General features: G+C 38.6%; 1 protein-coding gene across 1 annotated transcript; it reads left to right on the top strand.

The window, feature by feature from the left end:
• Nucleotides 1–847: 847 nt before the first annotated feature.
• Nucleotides 848–27003, top strand: LOC121947036 (monoacylglycerol lipase ABHD2). Its single transcript, XM_042491914.1, has 12 exons — nt 848–1044; nt 3947–4022; nt 4511–4552; nt 4828–5043; nt 10718–10893; nt 12458–12625; nt 13568–13751; nt 15523–15615; nt 16829–16930; nt 17114–17183; nt 17286–17370; nt 22007–27003. Exons 4-12 carry the CDS (start codon nt 4835–4837, stop codon nt 22213–22215), a joined length of 1296 nt encoding a protein of 431 aa, XP_042347848.1. The 5' UTR covers nt 848–1044; nt 3947–4022; nt 4511–4552; nt 4828–4834; the 3' UTR covers nt 22216–27003.
• The last annotated feature ends 638 nt before the right edge of the window (nt 27004–27641 follow it).

Raw genomic sequence — 27641 nt, 5'->3', positions numbered from 1 at the left:
AACAATTAATGGAATCCTTTACTGTATAAATTGCATTTTTATTATGTTTTCGCAGCAAAAGTGCAGTATTACATTTTCCTTTACTTAATCGAGCTTGGGAACCTGACGAATGTGCATATTTCTTTGCTTTGGCAGTTTCCAGATAATTAATTGCGTATTGGTGTAGAAAATGTGCATCACAGGGATTGTGAGCCTCATTACAGAAACTGAAACTCTGTCGCCATCAGGTGGATATTATAGGCCACTGCTACCGCAACAGGGGCTGCATGTCCTCGAGCTGTCCAAGAAGGACTTTGCTGCACAGTGTCAATTCAAGAATTATTCCTCCAAAGCTGTGATTAATAAAATATCTAAGTAAATAGGAGTATCTTTGCATACAGTTTAACTAGCTTCTGCGCATCTTATTGTAGGCCTATGTGTAAGCTATTCTCTTTGAATGACTGAATGTATGAAACCTATTTTGCCCCACGGGGAAATGTGAAAGTATCAAAAACACATAATAATTGTAATAATATAGATAAATAATTGAAGCTTCACATATAGAGATTATATCGATTTCTAGTTTCTAACTCCTGTCCGTAGTTAGCCAGGTTCAAGAAATTAATTTTGTAAAAAAAAAAAAAAAAAAAAAGTAATGCAATGCAACATTTATCTCTAGAACACCTCCATGATAATGTGAAACATATATTACAAAAAAAGACACCGTTTGATCATAGAAATGTGTGAAAAATGTAAATATTTTACATAAAGGGGGGCGTGGAAATGCGGTCTGGGTGTTACGTCATCATCATGTTAACCAATGAAAGCGCCTGTGTGCAAATTCCAGACTCTTCCAGGATATGTCAGCGCCGCTGCTGCTGCTGCTCCGGCTAGTGAGGCTAGCTGCGGCTCTGTGAATCAGAGGGCGTATTACACACCTTGCAGCTATGATTTAAAGGCGCACAAAGCTACACAAACAAACAGGCAAACGATATGCTACGAATATAAAACGAGGCCCGTCGCTTCTGAGCAGCAAGGAGCTGATTCATTTCTTCTTTAGCCGAGGTAAGTGAGCTAAAGATGCTGCTGGTGTTGTGCGTGGATTGGTAACGCTGCTCAGATGATGCTACCTCGTTACATCGGTTATTAACGGCTGAAAATGCACCGTTGGAGACTCTGATGCTGTGATCCTTAAACTAGGCAACATAACGCTAAAATTAAGAAAGAAATCTAGCCATAACTGTGCTGCTTTTTGTCTTGTTAATGCCTTAATTTGAAGTTACTGCGCAAAATATTACGGGTGGTCAGCAAACTCGTCAAAGAGGCGATTTCATTTTCTGGATCAGGAGGGCTGACGGAGATGCGGCGGGGACTGTTGGCCCTGCTTTCGGCACAAACGTACAGATGTACAGGTTAACTTGTTATTTTTTGGCGTTCAGAAATGTGCTTATTTATAACCATTTCTTCGCTCTGTGAGCTAGCCAACAGGAAGTGTGCGCCCTTGTGTCTTTAAACTCCTCTCTGGCTTGTTGTGAGTCGTGACAAAGAAGGAAGAGCTAATGTTAGCAGCTGCTGTGATGCCAAAGAGGATCTTTTATTAAGTGACAACGTTGCTTATAATAAACACGCTTTCTCTTGGCATTAGTTAACACAACTGCCAGATATACTTGACTTACTCTCTGGGTTTGTTTACAGTCAATAACTGTGTGGATGGTTATTTAATTAACCTCGTTTTGTGGAGCTGGGGGTAATTTTGGCACCATGTTTGTTTGCGTTGTGTTTACAGGTGGTATTTGTAAAGATCTATTACTTCTAAAAGAAAAAGGTTTAAGTTAGTATATGAGTTGTACCACACCACTGTGTTGAATAAATATATTGGCTAGAGCAGATATTATCACATATTCTGATATGATATTTAAGTGATTATGAGATGTGTTGTTATTATTAACAGGATGCATATTGATACAGGACTGGCAGAGTCACACAAACACTTTATGGCTTTATGGTAAACAGAAATATGTGGGCAAATATATACCTGCCCCAGATACCTCAAGAGGTGCTTTGAGGTCAAAGACACTTCGAGATAAGCAGTGATAAATTGAGGTGGACTGAATGTGTTTGTGTTTTAGGATTAAGCTGAAAACACACCAAATTATTAGAATTAGAATGATTTTAATGTAGAAAAGCAATTAACTCTTTATACATTTGAAACTCCCATTTAGGGTTGTAATGGTCAGAGTTTTACAGGGCAACAATCTCACAGTCTCACAAAATATTGCAGTCATGGCATTATAGAAATATTATTATTGCTTTCAGTGACTCTTAAATGAATGAAAACGGGAGTCTTTTGCATTGAATAAACATTTTTGATTATAATTGAAACTTGATTTTTAAAATGAACTATGTCTAAAAAGTCTCTATTTAAAAATAGATACAAGAAACGTGATATTCTCTGTACAGTAGCATTTTCTTCAATACTGTAGATAAGTAAATGTACATGGTATGATGACTGTCAATTTTCATACCAAGTTATACCTTGAAACCGGTATACCGCTGCAACCGTAGTCCCATATTATGCTAATTTTTCAGGTTCATACTTGTATTTTGAGTTTCTGCTAGAACATGTTTACATGCTTTTATGTTAAAAAACACATTTTCTCATATTTTCTGCCTGTATATACTTTTATTCGCCCTCTTTATGAAATACTCTATTGACAAGCCTCAACAATACACATGATTCACACATTTAAAACATGTGTTATAGGCACATAAAAAGGGACTGTCAAAACTGCAACTTCAGGTTTATTTAAGTTAAGCAGGTTATATTTGATAAGACATGTAAATCTGACTTTTCACGATATGAGACATTTAAAGAGTGTTTTTACTTGATATATGATTAGGGTTGCAGCAATATATTGTGAAACTTTATACAGTGATATGAAAATTCACGGTTATCATACTGTGAAGATTTGCTTATCTATGGTACTGAAGAAAAATGTATCCGGACATAGAATATCACATGTGCAGGCACTCTTCTCCACTACCGCCTGTGTGACTCTTTGCACATACTTTCTTTTTAAAATGTTTTCATATGTTTTTAACTGAAAATTATGTAATATCATATACCTTGAAACTGTAATATTGTCTGAGATGGTTATATCCTGAAAGTCTCACAGCATTTTAACCTTATATATGTCTAAAAATTAATCCAATATCAAAATCCACAGTCATTCCAGCACCAAAGTAAATTGCGGAGATCTATGAGAGAAAAGCTTCTTTCAGGTCCAATTCTGCAGGTTCAGCTGAGTTTTTATGCACTGTGCAGTGGAGCAGACGCTCACAACAAAGCTATAGAATTCCCTCTCAAGATCAATATTCAGAAAAGGGTTTTATGATATTACATCAGGGCTAGCCGTAAACACTGGGTTGTGTGCTGGATTAATCAAGAGATCTGAGTGACAACAAAGGTGAACAGAACTCAGGAAATCCTGGACAAGCTTATCAACAATACTGTGATTCAGTCTACCCTAATCCTTGCAACACCTCATCGACTGTCTTCCAGGATAAGAAGTTCAAAAACTACACACAGGGATCTGTTAATCAGAGTTAAATAGTTTGTGTCAATGCGGAGCAAATGACATTCAGACCTGCACAAACTTAATAGTGAACAGGACCGACAATAATGGACGATAAAACTACAGCTATTAGGTAATACATTGTCTTCTTCACATGCTTCATGGTGCATTTAATCCAGAGAGAGTTTGTGACAAAACTCTAAAAAGGTGCTTTTTGTGGAAAATAATACTCGTCGGTTACCATTATCTTGATGAACTCTTGATTGAACTCTTGAAGCCACTTGGATGAGAGGTGAAACGTCTTCAAGAAACTCAAGCAAGTCCAGTTGTTTACCATATAGCATGTAGCAATATAATCAAGAGCTAAATGTATTTTCTGTATTTGTCTTCAGGTTTGACCACTTCACTGTGACTTCACCTCTTCACCTTTTCAGACGTTTGGAACAAGGAGGCTAACTAACATAAAACGTAAGTGAAAGACACATTTTCAACATTGCATTTTGATTTTACGCAATGTATCTGAGCCAATAGTAGCAACATGCAGTCACAGCATGTTTTCTTTAACAGCAGGTTTATGTGACTTCTTGAACATCACAAAGGCAACACCGTCAACTATTTTTGTGAAATCCTGTACCACAACTTCTCTTTTTTTGTGGCGACAGGTGGGCACTTTGGCCATTCTGGACTCTCTATAGTTCCTGTTTTTCTGTAATTTCACGGCTCAGATGACTTTGTTTCATGCTTTGAACATCTGTGTGAAGGTATAAATATATTGGTGCATTACATTAGAAGCAATGTGTGCAGTCTGTCTGCTAAATGAAATGATTTATTTTAAGTAGTGTCAGCACCTCTGTATTCTGCGTAGTGAGAATAAGCTATAATGTAATTAAGGTGAGTGTATTAAATAATTTGACTGCTTTATCTGACTGACGTGCTCTCACTCTGTATTCCCACAGATCTGTCGCTGCAGCGCCTTTGGCACCAGGAGGAATATTTAGGTCAGTCAGACATCGTCAGATATGTCCCCTTTCCGTATCTGTGCTTTATTCCATCTCTAACTTAATCACAGTTACCACAAACTCAAGAGAATGCTCTTATTTTGTACAGGGGTGCTTTTTATGAATTAATATATAAAAAATAAGTAGGAGTATAAGTTTGTTTTAAAAATGCAGTTCTTCAAGTATAATTATGACTGAAATTTGAAATTTAGGTTCATTTGTGTTTCACCAACCAGACAATTAAACAAATGTGGGCCGTTTTTTTTGTTTTTCAGAATAATCATGAACAACCACGAGTCAGACGTGAACACCATCTCACCAGAGCTGCCGGCAATGTTCGACGGCATGAAGCTGGCGGCGGTGGCCACCGTGCTCTACATCATCGTCCGCTGCTTGAACCTGAAGAGCCCAACCGCGCCCCCGGACCTCACCTACCAGGACACGCCCCTCAACCGCTTCCTGCTCAAGTCCTGTCCTCAGCTGACCAAAGAGTGAGTTCTCAGCTCTGTGTCTGTCACTCATAACGTTACCATGGAGATGTCGCTGCTCGTCGGCCATCTGGGGCTGTGAGGTAGCAGTTTGTCTGGCGGGGGTCCCATCTGCCATCAGTGCTCCTGAGTGTGTCTGTACCAGAGATGTCTGGCTTCGCCGGCAGATCTAGCATGAATTAAACACCAGGCGTGTGTTTTGGGGATTATCCCAAAGGTAGACTCGGTTTGTCACACTTGCATCACAAATATAGACTCGTTCACCGCAGGGCAACAACATTTGCATATATGGCGATGCAAGTCTCCCCCTCTGGGCAACTCTGATGTTGACTATGATTTGAATCTTCCATCTGGGTTTATGATGCCTGATGCAAAGCAGTGGTTGTTGGTGCAGGGTATTGAGAGGCAGGTCTTCCCCATGGAGGCCAAACCAGGTTAGGTGCTAATGTCCTCTACCTGCCTTCAAACAAAGTATAAACTTGATTGTTTTTCCTGAATGGGTATCTGTGTCCATGTCCTTTGGTCTGCTGGTGTTGCAATGCTTTCAGCTCTGTAGGGTGTTTTTCTTGAAGCCCTCATCACGAGTGTCTGCTTATATAACCGATTGTTACTGAGCCCTTTGCCTTTCAGCTGCAGTGTCAGTGAATCATGAGGCCACACCGGTGTTTACATTTGTGTCAGGCTTGTTATCATTCCCTCTTGTCCCAATGTGTACTTGAACTGAGATAATTTAAGTCCTGGGCCCCATTCTTTGTGCGTGGATAACTAGATTATCCATATTCAACGATAGATAGATAGATAGATAGATAGATAGATAGATATTTAGAAAGAGGCGGAAATTCTCCTTTGAAAAGGCTTAACATTTCACATTTAAAACACATGGTAAAGGCACATTAAAGGGAACTGGTAAAACAGCAACTGGTAAAAGCAGATTAATGTACAGTGTCTATTTTATACAATTTGACAAAAGTCTGGGTTTTCATTTTTTTTATCAAAGCTGGCTTATTTTTTTCAGGAATTGTGGTCACTGCAACAAGTCCTTGAACCCAAACCTTCAAATGGGCAGGTTTATTAGCACTTGGCTGGGTCATTATGACCCAGACAGGTCACTGTGATCCACTAAATGAAGTCACTGGCAGATGACATTGACTCGCTCTCCTAGATTCATAATATGTTACAAACCTATTAGATTTCACAGGTAAGGGATGCAACATGAAGCTGATGTAGTAACACAAACGCTACCATTTATTGTTTAGCTTTCTGACAAAAGCAAAATAACCAAAATACACACAAAACTGCTCAGCAGAGGAGGAGTCAGTGAGGTGAGAAAAAGGGAAGAGTGGTGTGTGGCGCAAAATCAGAGAACAAAGAAAACAGGACACACTTCCTGTGTCTCTAAAAAACATCCCCACTGACTCCTACAGCTGGCCAGCAGGGAAAAAGAGGTAAACAAAATCTACCTGGATACACTAATCTAACCTTTCAAACCAAAATACACACTAGCAGCCACCCAGAAACCCTAGTGTTCAAACAAATACCCATCCGTGGTGCAGCTTTGTATAAGAAAGCAAAAACAAGCATACTAAGCGTATTGCAAAGATCCCAAAACATCACGGTAGAAAGCACAGTCACCTGACAACCATAACATAGTAAAATAAAAAAAATGAAGCTGAAAAAGAACCAAAGCAAATTTAACTGAAACTTTGAGCAAATAAGTTTAAATTTAATTAAAAGATTACCTAACCTAAACAGACTAATGGAGCCAGAAAACATGGCATTTAATTTGGTCTTAAAATAGGGATGTGAACACTTTAATGTATTAAACTGAAAATTATTTATGCATAAAAAAAGAATACTTATCCCACAAAATGACTATTTTTGTATAACAATTACTTGTTACATTTTGCGTAGGATTAATAACGAAAACGTTATTTGTACATGCCTCAACGGTGAACTAAGAATCCAAACAAGGCAAACATTCTTTGTGAACTGAAGTCATAAACAATAAAGAAAAAAATGCAAAACTATAAGAAAACATCTGTTCAGAAACTCTTAACACAACTCGTAAAGTATAATCCAAGTCTCATTTATCAAGATGTATGCTCTGTACTTAACACACATGCATTTTTGCGAAAACATTATGACTTAAAACACTCCCACTAAGAACAAAAAGCCCTAAGCGTGTCTGGGCCTGTGCTTGCAGAGCTCATCAGACACTTGTGCTCAGGCACGTTTACTTTAATTCATAAAGAATGTACTTTTGGATTTTTTGTTCACTGTGGATGCATGTGTGAAAAAAACGTTTTCTTCACAAATTTAAAGTAACGTGGCGGAAAGTGGTGAAATGTTCCTTTTAAAGCTTTAAAAAAATGAATATTAGTAACGTATCATTTTCGTACAGGCTTATGATTATCAAGTGTCTTTCTAGTCCATCTGTGACTGTTGGCGACTGTTGAACAGTAATGAAAGCGTGGAAGCGTTTTGAAGGATAATGTGAAACAAAATGACGGCGGTAACAATGCATGAACACACATGAAATGAGATCATGAACGAATCTGTTGCTCCGGTGCATGCTGGGACGGTTCTCAACACAGTGACCGTGTGTAACTGCAATCACATGATCAGCACTCAATCATAGCAGTACTGCTCTTGGTTTATACTTTTCTGTAATTGTTCCTTTATTTCAAAATAAGAGCATGCTGTCACCCAAGATGACTTCATCCATGAATAAGAAGTGAATCCTCAAAGTGCTTTCAAGGAACCAAATTAGATGGATGCGAATAAACGGGATTAATTAAGCAGCATTTGAGGAACAGGGACCTGGAAGCTGTCAGCGCTGTTGATGTTGGCATCTGCGCCATTTGTGTTGTTGAGAAGTCACGTTTGTGACCCTGCGGTGTTGTATAACAGAGATCAATTACATAGCAGAGATCATAGGAGGGGTGCTCTGAGGTTAACAGTGTCAACAGCAATTTTGTTTAACTGTGTATGCAGACATGCACGCAGGGCTATTGGCTTACAGAGAGGACAGTACAGAACAAGTAACCTTTTCTTGAAGTTCATATTGGTGTTAGGTCTTTTTTTATCAACAGGAACTTCTTTTGGTTTCATCACTTCAAGTTTTTTAAATGTTAAAGAAGCAGTGATGTTATGAGTGCTTATCAATTTTGTTAAAAGACTAATACCAGACTAAACATAGGCAGAACTATAGTTAAATAGAGTCCAACAAAAACAAGTGTCAAAATCAAAAGATAAGAGCAATAAAGGTCCCCTGTGACTTTACTTCTGGACTTTGATCTGGACTTCAGATCTTTGCTTCATCAAACCACACTGTCACATCTGTTTCCTTTTTCCGTTGCCTAATCGCGTTGAGGAACAACAGCTCACATCACCGTGTTTACCAGTTTATAAAAACAGTCAAATTCAAACAAAAGTCTTCCCTGCTATCAGTCCCAAGATTAAAAGATTCAACTTCAAGATCATTGTTTTCAAGTTTTGATCAGTGTTTGTTTACATCAGTAATATTTGTAAATTACAAATAATCAGTTAAGAAACACAAAATGCTTATTGTCCTCCAAGAGGAAGTAAAACTCCTCAGTTGTATGAATACACATAGATTTCGGAGGGGTGCAGGGGACCATTCACCCTCTGTATTTAGCACATGTGCTTTTGACCAAAGCAGCAGAGGACTTTTTTTTTTACTTTGTTGTAATTAAAGACATTTTTGCCATAAATTGATGCAGAAAATACACATATTAGTGCATATTAGTACAAAAAAATGTTTTTTCACTCAGAATTTCCCAGGAGAGGATCCCCAAACACCCCGTTTCATATGTCCTCACTCAATATTGAAACAAAACCTACACCCTTGAAAACACATTCCTGTAATTTTCATTGTCAAAAATGTATTAATTTGGCATGTGAATAGGGACTTTTCAGCTGTATTGAATAGAAGACAAACAATACCACCAGAGCAAATAGACAATTAAGTTTAGAGGTCAACAGATTATTGGGGCCAGTATTCGGCAATTTGCCTATTATCTGTATCTGCATTTGATTTAATAATCACTGATACGATTAGTTGATTAAAAAGTGCAAAGAAAGTGTCAGCATGGAAGGAATTTTACTTTGTAAAACCCCAGGGAGCTATTTTTGTTTATTATTTTTTATTTAAATTTTCACTTTATTCAAAGAAACTTGCTGTATATGATGTTTAAAGTCACGGTTTTGATTAAACATTTACTAAAGTCATTTAAACAAAGTTGTGTGTTGGAGTTTGTAATATTCCAAATTCTAAATATTGACAAATATTTTCATTTTTATTGTACATACATCTTGGTTCCAAATATCAGTTATGGGTCTGATTAACTACTAATAATCGGCCTTGCATTGGCATTGGCCCTGAAAAACTAAAATCGGTCAACCCCTATTTAAGTTGTCTGTGGCCTCTTGTCGATGAACTAACTTGGCAGTGTGCTTATCCTCCTATCCACATTACAGCAACGAGGTTATCCTCTTCCCTCAGTCATTGATTAAGCCTGTAGAGTACCTTCTAGAAAACCACGGTTAAGCTTCAACTTACAGCATATGCTGGAAGTAATTACATTATCACCGAATGGAAGGGGTACTTTGTTTTGATTGACAGCTGTCTTATGTAAGAGTGTATTTTGTAGGTGCAGTATTTACTGGGAGGCACATTAGCAAAGGTGAAGCTTGTGTAACAGCTGATGTCACTGAGCCTTTCTGCTCTTTGCTGCTACTTACTGTCTCTGTTTTGGTCTATGTAAAGTATGTACAACACGAGTGTCCACGTTGCATCCATGCTTTAGTTGACAGTCATGTTGATATTGTTTATCTCATCTCTTCGCCTCTGAGAGGGCCCACTCCTCACCTCTTTGTCAGCAAGTCTAACAAGATAGGATGTTATATAATTGAGGGAAAGTGAGAAAGAGGCGCTGTAATATTTGCTAACGTGTCATTTATTCCAAACACTGAATAAGATCGATTTATTCTGTTGAAAGCTAGTGTTTGCAGATAGAGTCTGGTTTGTCTTTTCCTGAACCTATGAACTACAGTTTTCCCGAGTCACGCCTTGAATAGTTTCCTTTGTGTACTGGATGACGGTGTCACATGAACTTAGCAGTAATTTATCACCTTTTTTATGGCTTATTACACCACATTGGCGTGGCTTCCCTTTACATGTTAGGACATGCAGTTTAAAAAAAACACACCTTAAAGGGGTTTTCCTGTCAAGTTGTTCACATGCTTTTTGTCTCAGTGTGGAAATAAGATGGTGATTCATAATAATGCACAACATAGGGCACAATCTTTAAAAAAAATATTACATAATCGAAAGACTTGACTCCTACAGTTAACTCCTACAGAGGTGTAACAGGAATTCAAGTACATGCTCAGCATAACTTCCCAAAACAACAAACTGACAATGTCTGTCGGAGGCAAAAAGCTGCAACAGAAATGTGACTTTGTATGCAAACTATGTGTCCAAATGTTCACGTCTGTGCCATAAACCACCAAATGCAAATGCATCCTCTGAGAGCAGCTTTGTGTTAATGTTATTTCAGGACATTAACCTTGTGCTGTTATTGAGTGCATTAGTGGAATAAGATCATGTTTCTGGATCAAATTTAATAGCAGAGTTCAATATTGTGTTTTCCAGGTACATTCCTCCCTTACTGTGGGGTAAGAGCGGTCACCTCCAGACGGCACTGTATGGTAAACTTGGCCGAGTGAGCTCGCCTCACCCCAGTGGAGTCAGGAAGTACTTACCTATGCAGGACGGGGCCACTGCAACCTTTGACCTCTTTGAGCCAGTGGGGGACCATCGAACAGGAGGTGATTATCAAAATCTTTACAAACATTTTTGTCTTTGTCGGTTGCTGTTAGTTCAATAATACTTAGTAGATGATGCCAATAGCTTCCTTGCATATGACGTCATACATCAGTGCGCTTTCCAGATGGAGGGCAGGCAACTGGAGGCAGCGACTATGGCAATTGATTATATTTGGAGCAAACGGGCCACTTTAAGTAGAACGAAAAGGAAAGATGACATAAAACAAAAAACAGCTCTCTGAGAAATAGTGGCAGATATGGATCAAAACTAGTATCAAACATTAATGTTAAAGGGTTTTCTTTAAACATGCCTTGAGTTGGATGCAAATAAAATGTGCTGTAACAATTTCTCTGTTTTTAACTACAACCTGGATTTATAACAGTGTTTCACCAGATCTCTGGGAATTGTTGACTTAACATAGCTTCGGTAGGTAGAAAATAGTATCTAAAGTTAGTTAACTCGAGCCAGTGCATCCACATACAGAGCTGAAAAATAAGCAAGTTATAGCCTGCATAAACACATTTACGCACCTGGCCAAAAACAAGACAGCAGTCGTTTTACTCATGGACCCAAATTGCACTCAAAATAGTTATAGTCCACTAGATTCTTTTACACTTTCATCAGTTTGCTGTGTAATCTTAGCAACATTAGGAGGTCTGGAGGACAACGTAAATTGTAACAACGATCCTGTATACACCGGGCAAATTGGTCAATTTGAGAAAATCACTTTTCCCCCCATTTTTTTAATGGATTGATTCCAACTCATTTTGTGACATCCAAGCCTTTTATGTAGTCAATTGTGTTTTTCTAGTTCGCACTATTTATGGATTCATCACTTTCTGCCCTCCACTGGAATTTTGTGTTCTTTAATGCCATCCCAAACATAAAGATTCATGTAATTTGTAGTTCTTAGTTCTATTTTGTAATTATTTTTCTTTATATTGTAGTTATACTGAGGCTTTTATTTGTCAAGTGTGTTCCTGTAATGCCTGTTCAGTGTCTGTCTCTGCCTCAACTGATCGTCTTGAGGGTTCTCCCATTGTGTTGTTCCTAATAGAGTTTATACTTATGCAATTGGAGGGTCCGTGATTGAAGGAGTCATGGGACTAGGGCTCTTTACTTTACTGACTTTACCTGACTTTACTGAAGATATATGGAAAACATAAATTCACCACTGGCATTATGTCCATCTTTGACTGTTAAAGTTTTCCAGCTCAGCTTCAGATAAATACAATGACTCAGTCTTAAGTGATTGATTTTTAAATGAGGCATGTTTTGAACCCATGGATTCCTTTCTCTGAATCCCTCAGCTGAACCCTGATCCCACCACCTCAACTTTGATCTCCTGATCCTCTCAGAAAGCTTAAGACTCACATGACATTTAATTCCTAAAAAAAAGTAGCGTTACGTTTTCCAGATTGTTCTGCTAAAGCTACATATGACAGACTAAAAAAGCCCTGTCCTTATTTGCTCCCAGTGATGTGCTGTTCAGGAGAGTGACAGTCTCTGTGCTCACATATCTCTCTCTGGCTAATATCTCTCCAATCCATCTGCCTGTTTCACCAGATGACATCACCATGGTGATATGCCCTGGTATTGGTAACCACAGCGAGAAGCATTACATCCGAACATTTGTGGATCACTCCCAGAGGGAAGGTTACCGCTGTGCTGTGCTGAACCACCTGGGAGCTCTTCCCAACATCGAGCTCACCTCTCCACGCATGTTTACCTATGGTGAGGCTTTCACTTTCACTCTCTTGTCATCCCAGAGTCTCCTTTTTCCTTTTTACCTTTTTATCTTGGAATGATGACTCAGTTTTTAAAGCAGAAAAAGGATTTTATTTGGTGTGATGATCAGTAATACTGCATCATCATTTTTTTTTAACCAGAAGCCCTTCTCATAGCATTAAATATAATTGAAATGTCAATATCGGTCAACTAGGGGTTGACCGATATTGATTTTTCATGGCTGATACAGATACTGATTATTGGTAGTTAATGAGACTAATGTCAGATATTTGGAACAGATATGCTTTTACAATAACACTGAACATTTTTCTGTCAATATTTAGAATTAGGAATATAACAAACTCCACAAAAAACTTTGTTTAAATGCCTTTATGTTTAAATCAAAACTGAAATGTTCAATGTCATATACAGCAAGTTCCCAGAAATGTTTTTTAAATAAAGCCAAGTGAAAATGTATATAAAAGATGAAAAGATAAAAATAACTTCTTGAGGTTTTTTAAAGTAGAAGTTCCTCCCATGCTGACACATTCTTTGCACTTTTTAATTGATTAATTTTATCGTCGATCATTGAAATAAAACGCCAATATAGATAATCTGCACAATGCCAAATATCGCCCCGTTAATTGGCAAGGCTGATAAGCTGTTTACCCCTTATTGCAATTTAAATTTATTTGGATGTAACCTGGTTTAGTTAAAGGTATTTAATGTAAGAAAATCTCCAATGCTTCTAGGATTGCAAATGAAACGATATTTAACACCTAAGTTTATTTGAAAAACAAAACAAAACCAAAAAACTGGAAGAGACATGAATTAATTGCTTTAAGCCAAAGGCACCTTCAGCTGTCACTGCTGAGCAGAGAAAAAACATCCCGTGCTACAGAGGTGTTATGTATTGATTTGTAACTCAAGCACTGTTTGCCCTCATAGGGTGCACATGGGAGTTTGCAGCCATGGTCGGCTACATCAAGCGGCAGTATCCTCAGACCCAGCTGATCGTGGTGGGCTTCAGTCTGGGTGGAAACATCGTTTGTAAGTTCCTGGGCGAGAACAGGACGAACCAGGAGCGAGTGCTGTGTTGTGTCAGCGTCTGTCAGGGGTACAGCGCTCTCAGGTGGGTTGTGTTCCTCTCATCTCTTAATTAAAATGCATTGTATCATCAAAGCCCCTTTATACCACTAGCACTTGATGTGCACACATTTCTAAATATAAATGAAGCTCAGCATAATGCCACAAAATGATTAGTGCTTGCATTATATAATCACATGTTTAGTCTACCAAGAAACTCTTTTCAGCTATTGAAATCATTCAGCTACTCTGTTTGTTATGGACTGAATCACAGTCTTTGTTTACAAAAACTGTACCGAGTCAGATGCTGCACAAATTCTACCCCAATTTGTCAGTTTTTAGCCACATAAAAAAACACCTAAAAGAACCAATATCAGCTTAAGTGTACATTATATTCAGAATATTTTTTATCACTTTACCTCACGCTCAGACAGCCCGTTCTGGTGAGGAACTGAGGCTGTCATCTCAAAGCCACCGTTGCCAAAAACAGATAGATAAATTAGATAGGTCAGTTTAAATAAACATATCCCTGCAGGTTCATCTTCTAAATCAGCCTGCAAGATTTGGAAATGTATTTTTGAGAATGCAGTTTCACCCTCAGGCATTTATTGAGAAAAACCTCCCTATTTAATGTAAACAGCCTGTGGTATGTTTATGATTGTCACTATACAGTGTATTTTACTTTTTTACTCTGTATCTCTATGTGTGATATTGTAGATTGTCACAGTGAATTGATATCTGGTTTGTATGCCTCCTCACTGCATGTTGGGAATGCGGTTGACTGCAAACTCACAGCTACTCCCTACTTAAGATGTCTTCTCTATATCACAAAACGTTTTGCCTGATGAAGTTATAGTTACTGAAACATCTCAATAAATTTTTGTAATTGATTTCTTTGTAAGTTAGATAGTGTGCAGTTTGTCTGCGTGTCATTTCAAGTGACTAAAATGCAGCCCCTGTTCACAGAAGCACAACACAAGACCGATATGTTTTAGAAATTTGTCCTGAAGGGCCATCAGACGATTTGTTGTGTGGCTGGTTTGAGTGTTCAGACTGTGGATTCTATATTATGCATCCTTGCTTAAATCCCTTTAATTAATCAGAGGGGCATAAAGACCAGAAGAGTATGTCGTTGCAGTGCAGTAAACTGAACCAGCTGTCTGACAGCATGTTAAGAGTAAACATTTTGTGTGCATAGTGTGACATTTGTGAATCATGCGGGACAAACAAATGTACTGCAGCGTTGTTTTTGAACCAGCAGTGGATGTGGGTGTTAGAGCAGAGTCTGTATCCTGTGCTCATGTTGGACCGAGCCACGCCTTCTGTGTTTTAGATGCAGCCAGCGTCTGTTGGCAGAGATGACAGGCTGGGTCTGTTAAAGTTTGGATGAAGGCAGTGGAGAAGGGTGTGTGTTGTAGAGACTGGCCTTTTGTGAAATTGGATGCAGTTTTTCCACTTTAATGAATTCTCCTCTCGAATACATGCCTTCAGAGCTGTGGCTCTCCCTCTTTTCCAAGTATAAAATCATGCTTTTGATTATCTTTATCAATGTAATCAAACGTGATTGGCATTGCAGTGCCAGAAAGAACAAGGAAAACATCCCTTCTTATGATTAGTTAATTGTTAAATATCTATAGCAGTTGTGTTGGCTTAGCTGGCTCTCTGTCAGTGAGCTGCATGTTAATGCCCGACACCATTGCTGCTCTCCACCAGCGTGATTCTTTGTCCAGTGGATTACACAGGACATCTAGTGTGTTGTTGGAATGCAGACAGGCTGCACAAAGCTAACTTCCTGTGTGTTTGTCTTTTTCTCTCAGAGCACAGGAAACATTCCTACAGTGGGACCAGTTCAGACGCTTCTATAACTTTCTCATGGCTGACAACATGAAGAAAATCATCCTGTCACACAGGTATGACTGTTGATCCATGCAGTACCAATTTTAGTTTCCCCTACCGATTGTTCATTTTTGTAAACTTCTGTCCACATGATGTTTGTCGGTGTTTGCCAAAAAAAACAGTGCTCTAAATTCACCAGAGGGTGGGTGTCTTCTTCTGTGACGCCTTCCTGATATCAGCAGTAATTACTGCATGAGTTATTAGATAGCCAATGGGATACAGACACACACACACACACACACACACACACTCAATCAACCAATCAAACGGATTTTATATGTATTGCACTTTTTACTCTCACACTCTCACACACACACACACACACACACACACACACACACACACTCTCAGTCAATCAATCAATCAAACAATCAGATTTTAGATGTATTGCACTTTTCAGACACACACACACACACACATACATACACACACAGAGATCCAAAGCAATGACTTTTTAATTAAAAAAAGTAAAATGGAAATAATAATCAATAATGATAATAATAGTAAAATGATATGCATGTAAAATGTATAAATAAATAGTCAATAAATTAATAAATAGGTAATGTACTATTTAAATCCAGACTAAATAAATAGGTCTTGAGTTTGCTCTTAGAAATATAAAGTACAGCATTTTGTAAAAGTATAGCATATTGAGTTAGAGTATTGGCGCCCTGAGCACAGAATGACGTCATTGCTACCTTTGTGTCACGTCCTCTAACATGCACATGCAGCAGGACTGTCTACCACAACAAAGAGAAGATAAGCTGGGATTGCGACACACACAGAGAGGGTGCAGGATGTCATTGTGTGCTCAGGGAGTCATTACTCGACCATGCATTTACATCATGCTGTAATTAATGTTCTGAATGTTGCATTCAGCTCCTTTAAATTCTTTTTACTTTTCACTTTTTGTTAGAGTTGAGTTGTGCCAACTTTTTTATTTTTAACAGGAGATATTAGTCAAAGGCTTTTACAGTTTTTTTAAAAGTCAAGAGAAAGGTCAAAATAAAAAAGTTAGAACTTTCTGTAGTCTTGCTTTTTAAAACAAGTTAAACACAAGGTTCACCCCACCCTACATACCCCAGAAATGTCCATACAGTCCCGTACTGCACTCCACCCCTGTTTGAGTTTTAGCGCAAGCTGAGCAGTCACTGATTTCAACATGTTTTATATGAATAATGTTTGTGTGTGTGTGTATACACCTTGTGTTGTTTTTGCATGTTACAGGCACAGTCTGTTTGGAGGAAGCCCGGTTAAAATGATAGATCTAGATCTTGGTCGCCTGTACACAGCGACGTCCCTCATGCAGATCGACGACAACATCATGAGGTATGTTGTGAAACATAGTTTGAGATTCCTTCCAGTGAAAGTCACAGCTCCCAGTGCAGATCTGTGTTTTTTTTTATGATAATATTCATTTATTTGTCAGTGGTTAGAATTAGAATATGTATTTGTGACTTCTTTTTATTGTTTAGCATTTAATAACACTTCCTGTTTATTGGGTTTCAACAGAAAATTCCACGGTCACAGCTCTCTCAAAGAGTACTATGAGAAGGAGAGTTGCGTTCATTATATTCACAATGTAAGAACTGCCTTTGCATACACCACACATCAGCTCATCTTATCTTTCTCTTTTTAAATGTTTTCTCATTTGATGCATGGATTTGTGCTGTTTATGTTCCAGGTAAATGTGCCACTGCTGCTAGTGAACTCTGCAGATGATCCTCTGGTTCATGACTCACTGCTCACCATCCCTCGCACACTAGCAGGTAACTAACAGCATCTGTCATAGCAACAGCAGCAGTACTAAACCTCAGTGTTAAAAACGGCTATTTTATCTACGCTCGCCGCGGCAACCAGAAACTAGAATTTAACTGTATATTTACTTGGTAACACTGAATTTATGTATTTCATTTGATTCAGCTCACATTTAAATGATTGGAACAAACAGTATTAGGCTTGTTGTAACTGTGCTTTGGCTGCAACAGGTGGAAAAACAAATCTCATAGTCAAACTCATGACCTCAAAAGATGCAGCTAAATATGCATCTTAGTTAGAACCAAGTAAAATTCCCTTTTTTTCTTTGACAAGAAAATGCTCTTCAGTGCATTTAAGAGTAAACTCTGTCCTCTTTTTGGTGTAGAAAAGCTCTCGATGTTCTTTCATTAAAAATGGGAAGAAAAAAGGGGTGAAAAGGCTCAAATGCTGCAGATCAGAATTACTAAAAATATTCTAAACCAAAAAACCCCCACAGATTTTACACTACGTATGGACCCCCGCTGACACTGACGCTTATCCCCCCCATAGTCACTACATGATGAACGTCTTCCCATCTGTATATATGCCTTACAGTGACGCACATCTTTTGGGCTATTATCTCTGTGCATTAATTTGCACATATTATATTTATTCTTCATACTGTGAACCTTTGCACATCCTCTAGACAATATTTTGCATATTTGTCAAAAAAAATCCACACCTGTGGTGAAATTTTTCAGCTCTTTCATTTGAAAACAGTTATATTGGGCATATTTTTAGATGTGACCAACAGCTTTGTAGGTTGCTTTATCTGTCAGGCAGTCCAAAAATACGTCCCTCACCCTTTAGTGCCCATAGTTTCTGCCCTATGAGGATTGAATTTGGAATGGAGGTCAAGTGTGTGTGAGTGAATATATGTGCTGGTCAACTGGAAAATTATGGGCAGTGAGAGTGGCTTTTCATAAAAAGGTGCATAACTTTAAAACAGATTCTCGTAACATAGCCAAACTTTATCGACAGACACACACAGATAGACAAACATGGACATACACTTTTGCTGCGTCCCTTTGCGTAACTTGTGAACTGGTTGTTGGGGAGAGGCATCATTGGACTAGTGAGTTGTGCTTGTGGGGTTGTGTGTGTGTGTGTGTGTGTGTGTGTGTGTGTGTGTGTGTGTGTTTCTCATATTTTAACTGTAATTTTTCCATTCTATATTTATTTTTCTTGACTTTTTTCTTACTGTTAGTAGTTTTGCACCAATACTCCAATACTATTCTTGTACATGAAAACCTACTTGACAATAAACAGGATTCTTATTTTTAGGATTTTGAATAATACTGACAATCTGAAAAAAAGAATAACACTCAGTCATACTGAATATGTAATACTGCTGACAATTCCCAGATTCAAAAAAAGCAGAAATAACGGACTGATAAAGTAATGTAATGTCAATAGTTGTCTCCATACATTGTAACTCTGTACTTAAGTTTTTTGAGTACCTGCAGGAAGATCGTTGCACTTATTTGCAGTTGGTCCTGTATTGACTCACAGGGTTTTTAAATACAGGCTGGTCCTGTTTGAGTTATGACTGCAGTTAACACCCCAGATTTGGTTTTCAGAAAACATGTCTGCAATCTCAAAAGAACCTCTGATGAGTTGGCTCTGTACCTCGAACAGGACAGGGTGCGGCACCAAAGTCAACTCTATAAGTAAAGTCTTTAGGTGTGTTACAGCAGCTGCAACACTAAGTGACACGTTAGCTGAGTGTCCCTCCTTCAGTCTCTTTAACCCTTTGAAACCTGAGCAAATTGTCAGAATTTCTTTCACTAACATGGTAAGACGGCATAAAACAAACTTAAGAAGAAATGACCTCAGAATTTGCAAGAAATAAGTGAAAAAAAGAAAATGCACAATAAAATCACTTGAAAATTAGTAAAGAAAAGAGAAAGGATGTAAAACAAACAACGAAATGCCCTCGAAAAAAAGTGCTTAAAAAATATAATTATCTTCTGTAAAATTATTTAAAATATGTTACTGCTAATTACATTTTTTAAAAATGTATTTATTCCTTCTTTTGTTTTTTCTTTCAAAATCCACTAATATCTTGCAAATTGTGGAACATTTCTTCTCAAGTTGATAATTGCCTTTTCCCCACATTTATGAAAGAAATAGAACCACTTTGTACAGGGTTCAAGGTTAAAATACTTGCAAACACACAAGAAAAATGATTTGACTCCCAGTTTCAAAGGGTTAACCTTAAAGGGACTGTGCACAGTGTTGAGCCTCATTTTACAAACAAGAAGAGGGAGCCTACACTTTGCTACTCATCAGCTTGTGCTATATTTAAACTTACTGACCACTTAAACTATTTTGGAAAAAGACAGCCCCTCATGTAATTGTGTGTGGGGGTGGGTGGATGAGTCCTGACTGGAAGTACTTGTGACTCTGTCCTACATGTGTCTCGAGAGAGTGACTCTTACTGAAATGAGGATCAGCTGCCCTTCGACCTAAAATTTGCTACAGTGACTCAGACACAAGGGACTCAACAGAAATACTCTTGCTGTGTTGGAGCTGTAATTAGCTTGGATTATATATGTTTGATGATAAAAATTTCAGCTTCCTGTATAGGTGGTTATGTCAAAGTAAAAGCGTTACATTTGGTCAGTTCATAGGTTAGTGTTTCTTTATTGCATTATACCAAACATGGCTGAAGTACAATGTTAGATAACATTTAACAAGGATGACTGCTGCACAGGAAACAGGTTTTAAACTACAAACAATAATTTTGCATCCTGACATGCCTATGTGTTTGTCCTCAAAGCTTGATTTTTTTTTTTTTTTTAGTACGAGCCGTTCTCCAGCCCGTTCTGTTCACACCTGTCACACAGTTCCCGTTTGGGTGGTGGTTCCTGGTCTGGACAAGCACACCCAGCAGCTGTCATGAATAGTGCACAGTGGTGAAAGCCCTGCGGGATCTTAATCACAAGTCAACCGCATCAGACTAGCCCACTAACCCAGATTAGAGCAGGAGAATAAAGAGATCCAGGCCAATCCTTTTCAAGAGACCATGCTGCCTGGTTGTCCAGAGCTGCAGTGCTCTGCATAGGTTCATACAGCAATCAGAAAGAGATTAATGTTACATCTGCAGTTTGTTGGAGGTGACCTACTTTAAGTTCAGGGTTTATTTATTGTTAATGAAATAACAAAAATTTGCTACCTTTTACCGTGCTAATAGACTGTGGAAAAACACAAGTTCAGTCAGTCAACACCCATTTGTGTCTAATGGAGAGTTATATAAATTGGTGTGCAGGTGTAGCCCTCAATCCTGTTTTGTCAGTTATGAATAACATGTCCAAAAGTATGTGGACACCTGAACATTACACCCATACATAAACAGGAAGGAAATCCAGGCACTGCAAAAATGTGAAAAATGAGGAGGAATTACGTTAAAAAGCCTTTATTATAGTGGCTAAATCATTAAAAAGGCCAACATGTTTGCTGTCAGTCAAACTCAGACACGCATGTACGTTACAGCTGTGTCAGTGTCCATAAAATTTCCTTTTCTTGCTCTTTGATGCTCCATTAAGGTGCTGCCATCTATAAATAACTAGTTACACACTACCATGATGCTCAATAAGAGAAGATAACGCATGAAAAGCTGCACCAATGGTATGAAATACACTTTTGGTCTCCTAAGTAGGTGCAGTTGTCGCTAGCCTGCATCCCCCCAATTGGTTATGAAGTGTTGTGGACGACGTGTGGATGGATGAAAGCAGAATCAGAACAATGCATCACTATATACAGTACAGATTTAATGGCTGTTCCTGATTTCGCCACCTGTTTTTAAATGCTGGCTCAATACTTGAAATCAACCAATTGCAAGATCATTGCAGTTGTTGGGAGATCTTGAAAGAGTGTGTTGCTGAGACGGAGACATTTCCTCGTGATTTGTCAGTCTGAAAAATTCCACTTTATTGTCAGAATGTTTGGGAGATATGTGGCCTCTGGGTTCAGTATTCATCTCAGTATATTGGAGAGAAAGAATTGCTCATACTCTGCTTTACTTCTTCACTGGAATGAAAAGATGAAGAATGGCCGCTGGTCTGCTGAAGGGGTGGGGCAGTGCAAAACTGATGTGACATGGATAGAGGAAATTACTATGAAATGAGTTGCACAGATTATCAGTGGTCTCTGACATTAGCACAACAGCCTGAAATGTTAAAAATGTCTCTGAGAATTGCATATGCTGCTATACTACAGTCGCATGGGCATCTTTTAGATAATGGCGTCATCACTAAGATGTAAAGTTTGGTTGGTGCAATCGATGTAAAGTCCGTTTTAAAGACTGACTTTGCGGTTAGGACCAGGCTTAGTAAAGACCAGTCGATGCACCCTGCTCCAATTTTTTTCTAGTGGCCATTTATTGATTAGCTCAAACTCTCAGCTGTGAAACATACCTGCCAGAAGTTGAGTCATGCTCTTATCTGTTCAACCATGTAAACACACCTTCGTTATCTGTAACTGGCATGAAATAACCCCTGGCAAGCCCATATTTGGACGTTTGCAGTGTTGGTTTTCAGATACTGATGATGTCACTCCGTGCAGACTACAGCAGCCTAATTACTGTGTCGCTGTGTCATCCTTCAGCAAAGAAGCCGAATGTGATCTTTTCCTTGACGCTACACGGAGGCCACCTAGGCTTCTTCGAGGGCGCGGTGCTCTTCCCCCAGCCGCTCACTTGGATGGACAAAGTGATTGTGGGCTACGCCAACGCCATGTGCCAGTGGGAGAAACAGAAACCGCCGTGCCAAAGTGGCCACCTGAGTGAGAGCTCCTGCGCTGAGAAAAAAGCGTAAACCTCTGACTTCTGTATCTCTCTCACTCTCTCTCTCCTCCCCTCTCCCCCTCTCCAACACCACTGCCCCAGCACTGAGGAGACACCTGAATTAAACTTTAAACTGCTCTCTCTTCTCTGCCTTCTCCTCTGGTGCTACTCACCGCTCCCGACCCACACATCCCGATCGAACACGTCTCGCCTTCACCACAGTTCCCCTTCGTAATCACAATCACCTTACAGTATGTGAAGGAACAAAAACAACTAACTGCCTTTGTGCTCTTTTTTCCGTTGCAAAGACTTTGAAATCAGAGCAGGAACATTTTGTTTCTCTTCACAACAATGATCCTTGGCTCATGGAGGTGTCGACCAAATATGAGGAGAGACGAAGTCAAGCTGGCGTTTAAAGGAAAGTGAGAGCACCACTTTAGAGTAGTCCAAGCACACAAGAAGCCTCCTATTACAGTAATCAAGGACTGTGCTGCAGTCGGTGCTGATTTACTGCACCTGTAAGAAGCTCACTGCTTATCACCGCCAAGGCCATATAGCCTAGTCTGCTGTCTTAACCAACGCAGCGTCTTTGTAGTCTGTATGTAACTCACAAATGTAGTGTGTATGTGTGTGTTCGCCTGTGCAGAGCGAGAGTTAGAGACCCGTGACGGAGCATGTGATCTTTGTGTTCGGTAGGTGTGATCCAGATTCTCTGTTCATGGTCTGTCGGCCCTTATAACGTCTGTTTTTTTGGGTGACCTGTTGCTTTGTTGTTTGTAGAAAATGTACAGTAGAAAAGTATTATGGTGGGATTTTACGCATTATTTCCAACATCCCCTGGGCACTTCATGACCAGGGATAAACCCCAGAGGGGATCCGTGCACATTCCCACCGTCGCATTTTATCACTTTGATTCAATGCACTTTACACCCTGTATGGCACAATCTTTTTTTTCCCCTCCTCATTCGTCAAAGCGCAGGTGTATGGAGATTATTGACGGTTTAGCTCTCATGTGACCGAGAGCAAGAACCGGAGGGAGCGAGGATGATAACCAAAAGTTAGATGACTCAAATGTTCCCTGTGTTGTCTGTTGTCTTTGAGCCCTCTTACTCTTTCATCTGCCTTTGATCAGCTGCAGGTCCAGCCAAGACTTTGATATCCTTCTTTCACTGCACAGACATTAGCAATCCACCCTCTAAACACCTCATTTGGTGCAAACATCTCAATATGATTTTGAATATTCTGTGGGGTCTGATTTTGAAGATGCAGCCGACTGATTGGCCGATGTGGTCCTCCTAAAGTTCACCAGTGCGCTGCAGATTTCTCTTTATAATCTGAGCTGTGAGGTGTGATGAGTAGGAGGGCTAAGGATACCAACACTAAACCAAATGTTTATTTCTTTAGTGGGTTGTTTGTACTACTGGTCATCATGGTGGTGATTGTTATATTGTGTAATTAGATGGAGAAGACTGCATGCAAGAAAGATGAGACAGATTTTAATGCAAGGGAATATTTTTGTTGCAAAGACAGCATTGAAAGGCTTTTCTTGTTTTTTTGACTGGGCTGAGCGTTAGCTGTTGAAACGTGTCTGGATGAAATCATACTGCAATAATGGGACCTGTGGACTTTCTAAAACCTGAATCTAAATGAGGACATGTTGTAAACCTTGTTGTAAGGGCTTAGGAAGCTTCCTCCAAGGCATTTTCTCAGCCAAGTAATCTGAACACTGTGATAAGACAGATGGATGGTTTGAAATGATGAAGGGACACGCAGTGATTGACAGCAGAGCATCTTGTAAAGCTGTTTAGGCCAAAGATTAGTTTGTTATGAGATCTGGGTTTAATAGTATTTGTAACTGTAACTGTTTTTTTTTTAAAAATTTGAATCACAGGAAGTTTGGGATTGCATGACAATTGACCATTCCTGAGTCAAGCCCCTTTTCGCTCCATGCTCCAAAAACAGCTGAGCAAGCCTGAAACCCAGCAAAACTTCAGCCACCTTTCCTCTTTTCTATTATACTTTGATATGCTATGTGCTAGTTAAAAATGTTGATGGTTTAAAGGTGTGGCTGGAGGACTGTCACAAACTTCAGGAACGTTTCGTTGTGTTTGGTCACATCTTAAGTTAGCATATGTTAGTAAAACGCTGGCTAACCTATAGCTACATCTGTAGTAATGTTAACATTTTTTTGATACTGTTGGTTGGATGCTGAAAAATTTTGACCATGACATTAATATTTGTCAGCCAGAAAAGATCCCTTAGTTAATATTATGTCTTTGAGGCTACGTGCCGCCCCAAAGTAATGTTAGGTAAACTGTCCACCAACATCAATTGACGTTGATATTTGGTTTAATCTAGGTTGTGACGTTAGGTGATAAAAATTATACGTCAAGATAACATCAAATGCCAGCACAGCATACTAACGACTGATGACTTTAGTATTTTGCTGGTTTTAAGTTGTGTCGTCAAGTAACCAAAATTCAACGTTTTAATCATAAAGTGTGAAGAACAAAATCCAAAGTCTACAAAATGTCATTATGTTAACGTCCATACAGCATGAAATTATAACATGGCTAGACATTTAAAATATCGTCAACCCGATTTTCATTTCAACAAAAAAAATATCTGTCAAATGCAACAGTCCAGCGACTTCCCGACGTCAAATTGACGTCTGGTGCCAGCTTGGTAAGGTCAGCACCAAAGTCTGTAGTCAGTAATGAATACATAGATAACAAATACAGATCCACAGATATCTGGCAGTGCAGGAGCAATTTTGACTGATAATCTTGTCATCCTCGGTCTCCACTTCTGCCTTCTTTGTTGAGACAGAAAGCCTCAGTTTGTGTAATTTTGCCTTGTTCATGAAAGTAAACATGAAAATATTTCTACATCACATACTGTAGTCTTTGCTGTCTGCCTTTTAAAGCTACATCACCGGATAATTGGAAACGTTGCCCTCATATCTCTTTCGTCTTTTTTGTCCAGCCCAGCACCAGTAACTACCGGGGCAGGACTTAGGAAAGAGCTTTAATTTTTGTGTCCATTAGTTGCAACATTACAACTAAAAAATAATTATCTTGACCATGATAGTTCATTTTTGACCTCGGAAACAGTAGTTTGGGTCATATAGCACTGCAACGGTGATTCTGATCACCACTCAAATTAAATCGCTTGTGCTTTGGCTCAAGGATAATTTCACAGTTTATAGAGATCTGTTGGTTTTTGAGATGTAATTGGCTTAAATTTAACCTCCTTTTGTGGAGATTATTCTGTGCAAATACTATGAAATCCAGGTATTAATCTCACTGATGCTGGCTTAGCTAAGATTGAAAACAGGGATCCAACTTTATCCCTCTCAACTCAGGGTATGTGCCAATACCAAGCACGGCTCCGATACCAGTGCCCTCTTTTAAAATCTGTATCTGTGTGGGACTCAATCATTTTTATGTACTGTTAGATAAAAAAAGAGCAGAGATGGTTGTGGCAGTAGGTCGACAGCCCGCTATTCATGACCCTGAATTTTATAACGACATTGACAGTGAAAATGTATTTAATGTGGGTCAGTTACATCAAGGCTGATTGCAGACCGACACATTAAAGCGTTTGGCGTTTGGTTTGGTGCCTCCCTAACTGAGATGTGTAGATAATGTCTGTCTGAGCCACCACCTTCTCGCTCTGCAGCTGCCCTGAATCATTCAAACCACAAATCACTGTTGCCATCTGCTGTCAGAGAGAACAAACTACAACTGCAGACTTCCTCTCATTTAATTCACCTGCAGTGAGATTATATTCATCGTGGTTCATGGTTCACTCTGTCCACAGCTCTCATTTTAACAAAATCAGCTGTGGATTGGATTTACTCTGGCTCGCAAAGAAAAAAAAAAAAGATGAATATTGATGACACCAGCACAAACCCAGTTTCTGCAGTAAGAGTCGTTTGTGTTCTTTTGAGATTCTTGCCTCTACCCCAACTTTGCACAAAAATGCAGGTTTGGATGTATTATTTGGATATATTTTTTTCTAGTCGATTTTTCCGGGGGGATTTTTTGTATTTTGTATTTTTATTTCTTGTGTTATTTGCTTGTGCAAATGTATCAGAGCGTGAGTGTTGATGAGTACACATACTGTGTCATATCACCACCTCTGATTGACAAAAACCAAAACTTCTTCACTTTAATATTGAAAAAAAGCTAAAGAGATATATAAAGGAATAAAGATATATAAAGGAATAAAGGCAATAACCAACCAGGAGGGATTCTTTTATCATTTTAATGTGACGGGAGATAGTGTGTTAGACCAAAATATGTCATACATTAAGATAATTTTCTTCATGGAGTGTGGGATCTGAAATGTTATTTTACTGTGTTGATATGAGAATGTGCTCCTGTGTATTTAACCCACCCCAGTAATTCAAGTGTTTCTTTCAAGATTGTGAGCTCATTTTTAATTGGAAACTTTCAAAATTTCAATTGACTTTATATGTCAGTGATAAAAAATCACAATGGATCCAGACTAACATCAGTGTAGTTTTTTTTTTTTTTTAAATGTTTTGTTCTTATCAGCACAAGCAAGTGGATGAGAGCCCACAGTGAGTTAATCTACATTATACAGCTTTAATTTAATGTTTACAGACATTTTGATCCTTTATGACGGTTAAGGGAGACACAAGAAGGGGCACACAGAGTCACACAACATGATGTACTTGGACATTGAACACTGGGTGTTTTTGTTGAAGAAAACCAGTGGTGTGTGTGATCGAATTATGTGAGGAAATATGGTTATTGTGTTCCAAAATAAATTATTTTCTCAAAAGAAAAAAGTTTCTTTTTTATTTTTCTTGACAGTTTTGTTTTTCTTATAAAACCTCTTGAGCCCAAATGTTGTAGAAGAATTTGTTTTCTGGTTAATTTTACAGTTTACAGCTTTCATGGTGAGAATTTGGCTATGGGACTAAAGGAACTTGATAAAGATTCCCCACATCCCAATCCGACTAAACATTTGTGGGAACCCACATTGATCCCAGAGGTCAGAGGCACTGTGGAACTAAATGAGCGCCAAAAGTTTTTATTATTTAAATACAATAATTGAAAAAACAAAAATTGGAAACTGAAAGTTAATGGTTACAAAAGAGTAAAATTTAGTTTTTTAATTATTGAAACTTTTGGACTTGATTTACCCCATAAGGCCTCACCTTCTGGGAAATTTGGAGGCCACACCATAAAGACCTATGCTATGGTCTCTTAGTTTAGAGACAAAATGATCGAGTAAAAATGTTTAATATATGAATAACCATTTATTTACATTGCTTTTCCTTTCCCAATAATCAAAAAGACTTACAAGAAATCCTTGTCAATATTCTCTCTCTCATAAAAATGAGACTCATAATTAAGACAATTTAATTAACTGGTGCTTACATTTAGTAAATACATCTAAATATATACATTTTTGTTAATTTTG

The sequence above is a fragment of the Plectropomus leopardus genome, chromosome 1 (genome assembly GCF_008729295.1).
Source record: "Plectropomus leopardus isolate mb chromosome 1, YSFRI_Pleo_2.0, whole genome shotgun sequence".
Taxonomy (NCBI): domain Eukaryota; kingdom Metazoa; phylum Chordata; class Actinopteri; order Perciformes; family Serranidae; genus Plectropomus; species Plectropomus leopardus.
Note: the sequence above shows the minus strand (reverse complement) of the source record. Positions and strands in the feature narration are given on the sequence as shown.

Coding starts and splice junctions, on each gene's coding strand:
- LOC121947036 (XM_042491914.1), top strand. CDS start 4,835: ATGAACAACCACGAGTCAGACGTGAACACCATCTCACCAGAGCTGCCG. Junction 16,931..17,113: donor ATCGACGACAACATCATGAG/GTATGTTGTGAA, acceptor GGGTTTCAACAG/AAAATTCCACGGTCACAGCT. Junction 17,371..22,006: donor CATCCCTCGCACACTAGCAG/GTAACTAACAGC, acceptor GTCATCCTTCAG/CAAAGAAGCCGAATGTGATC.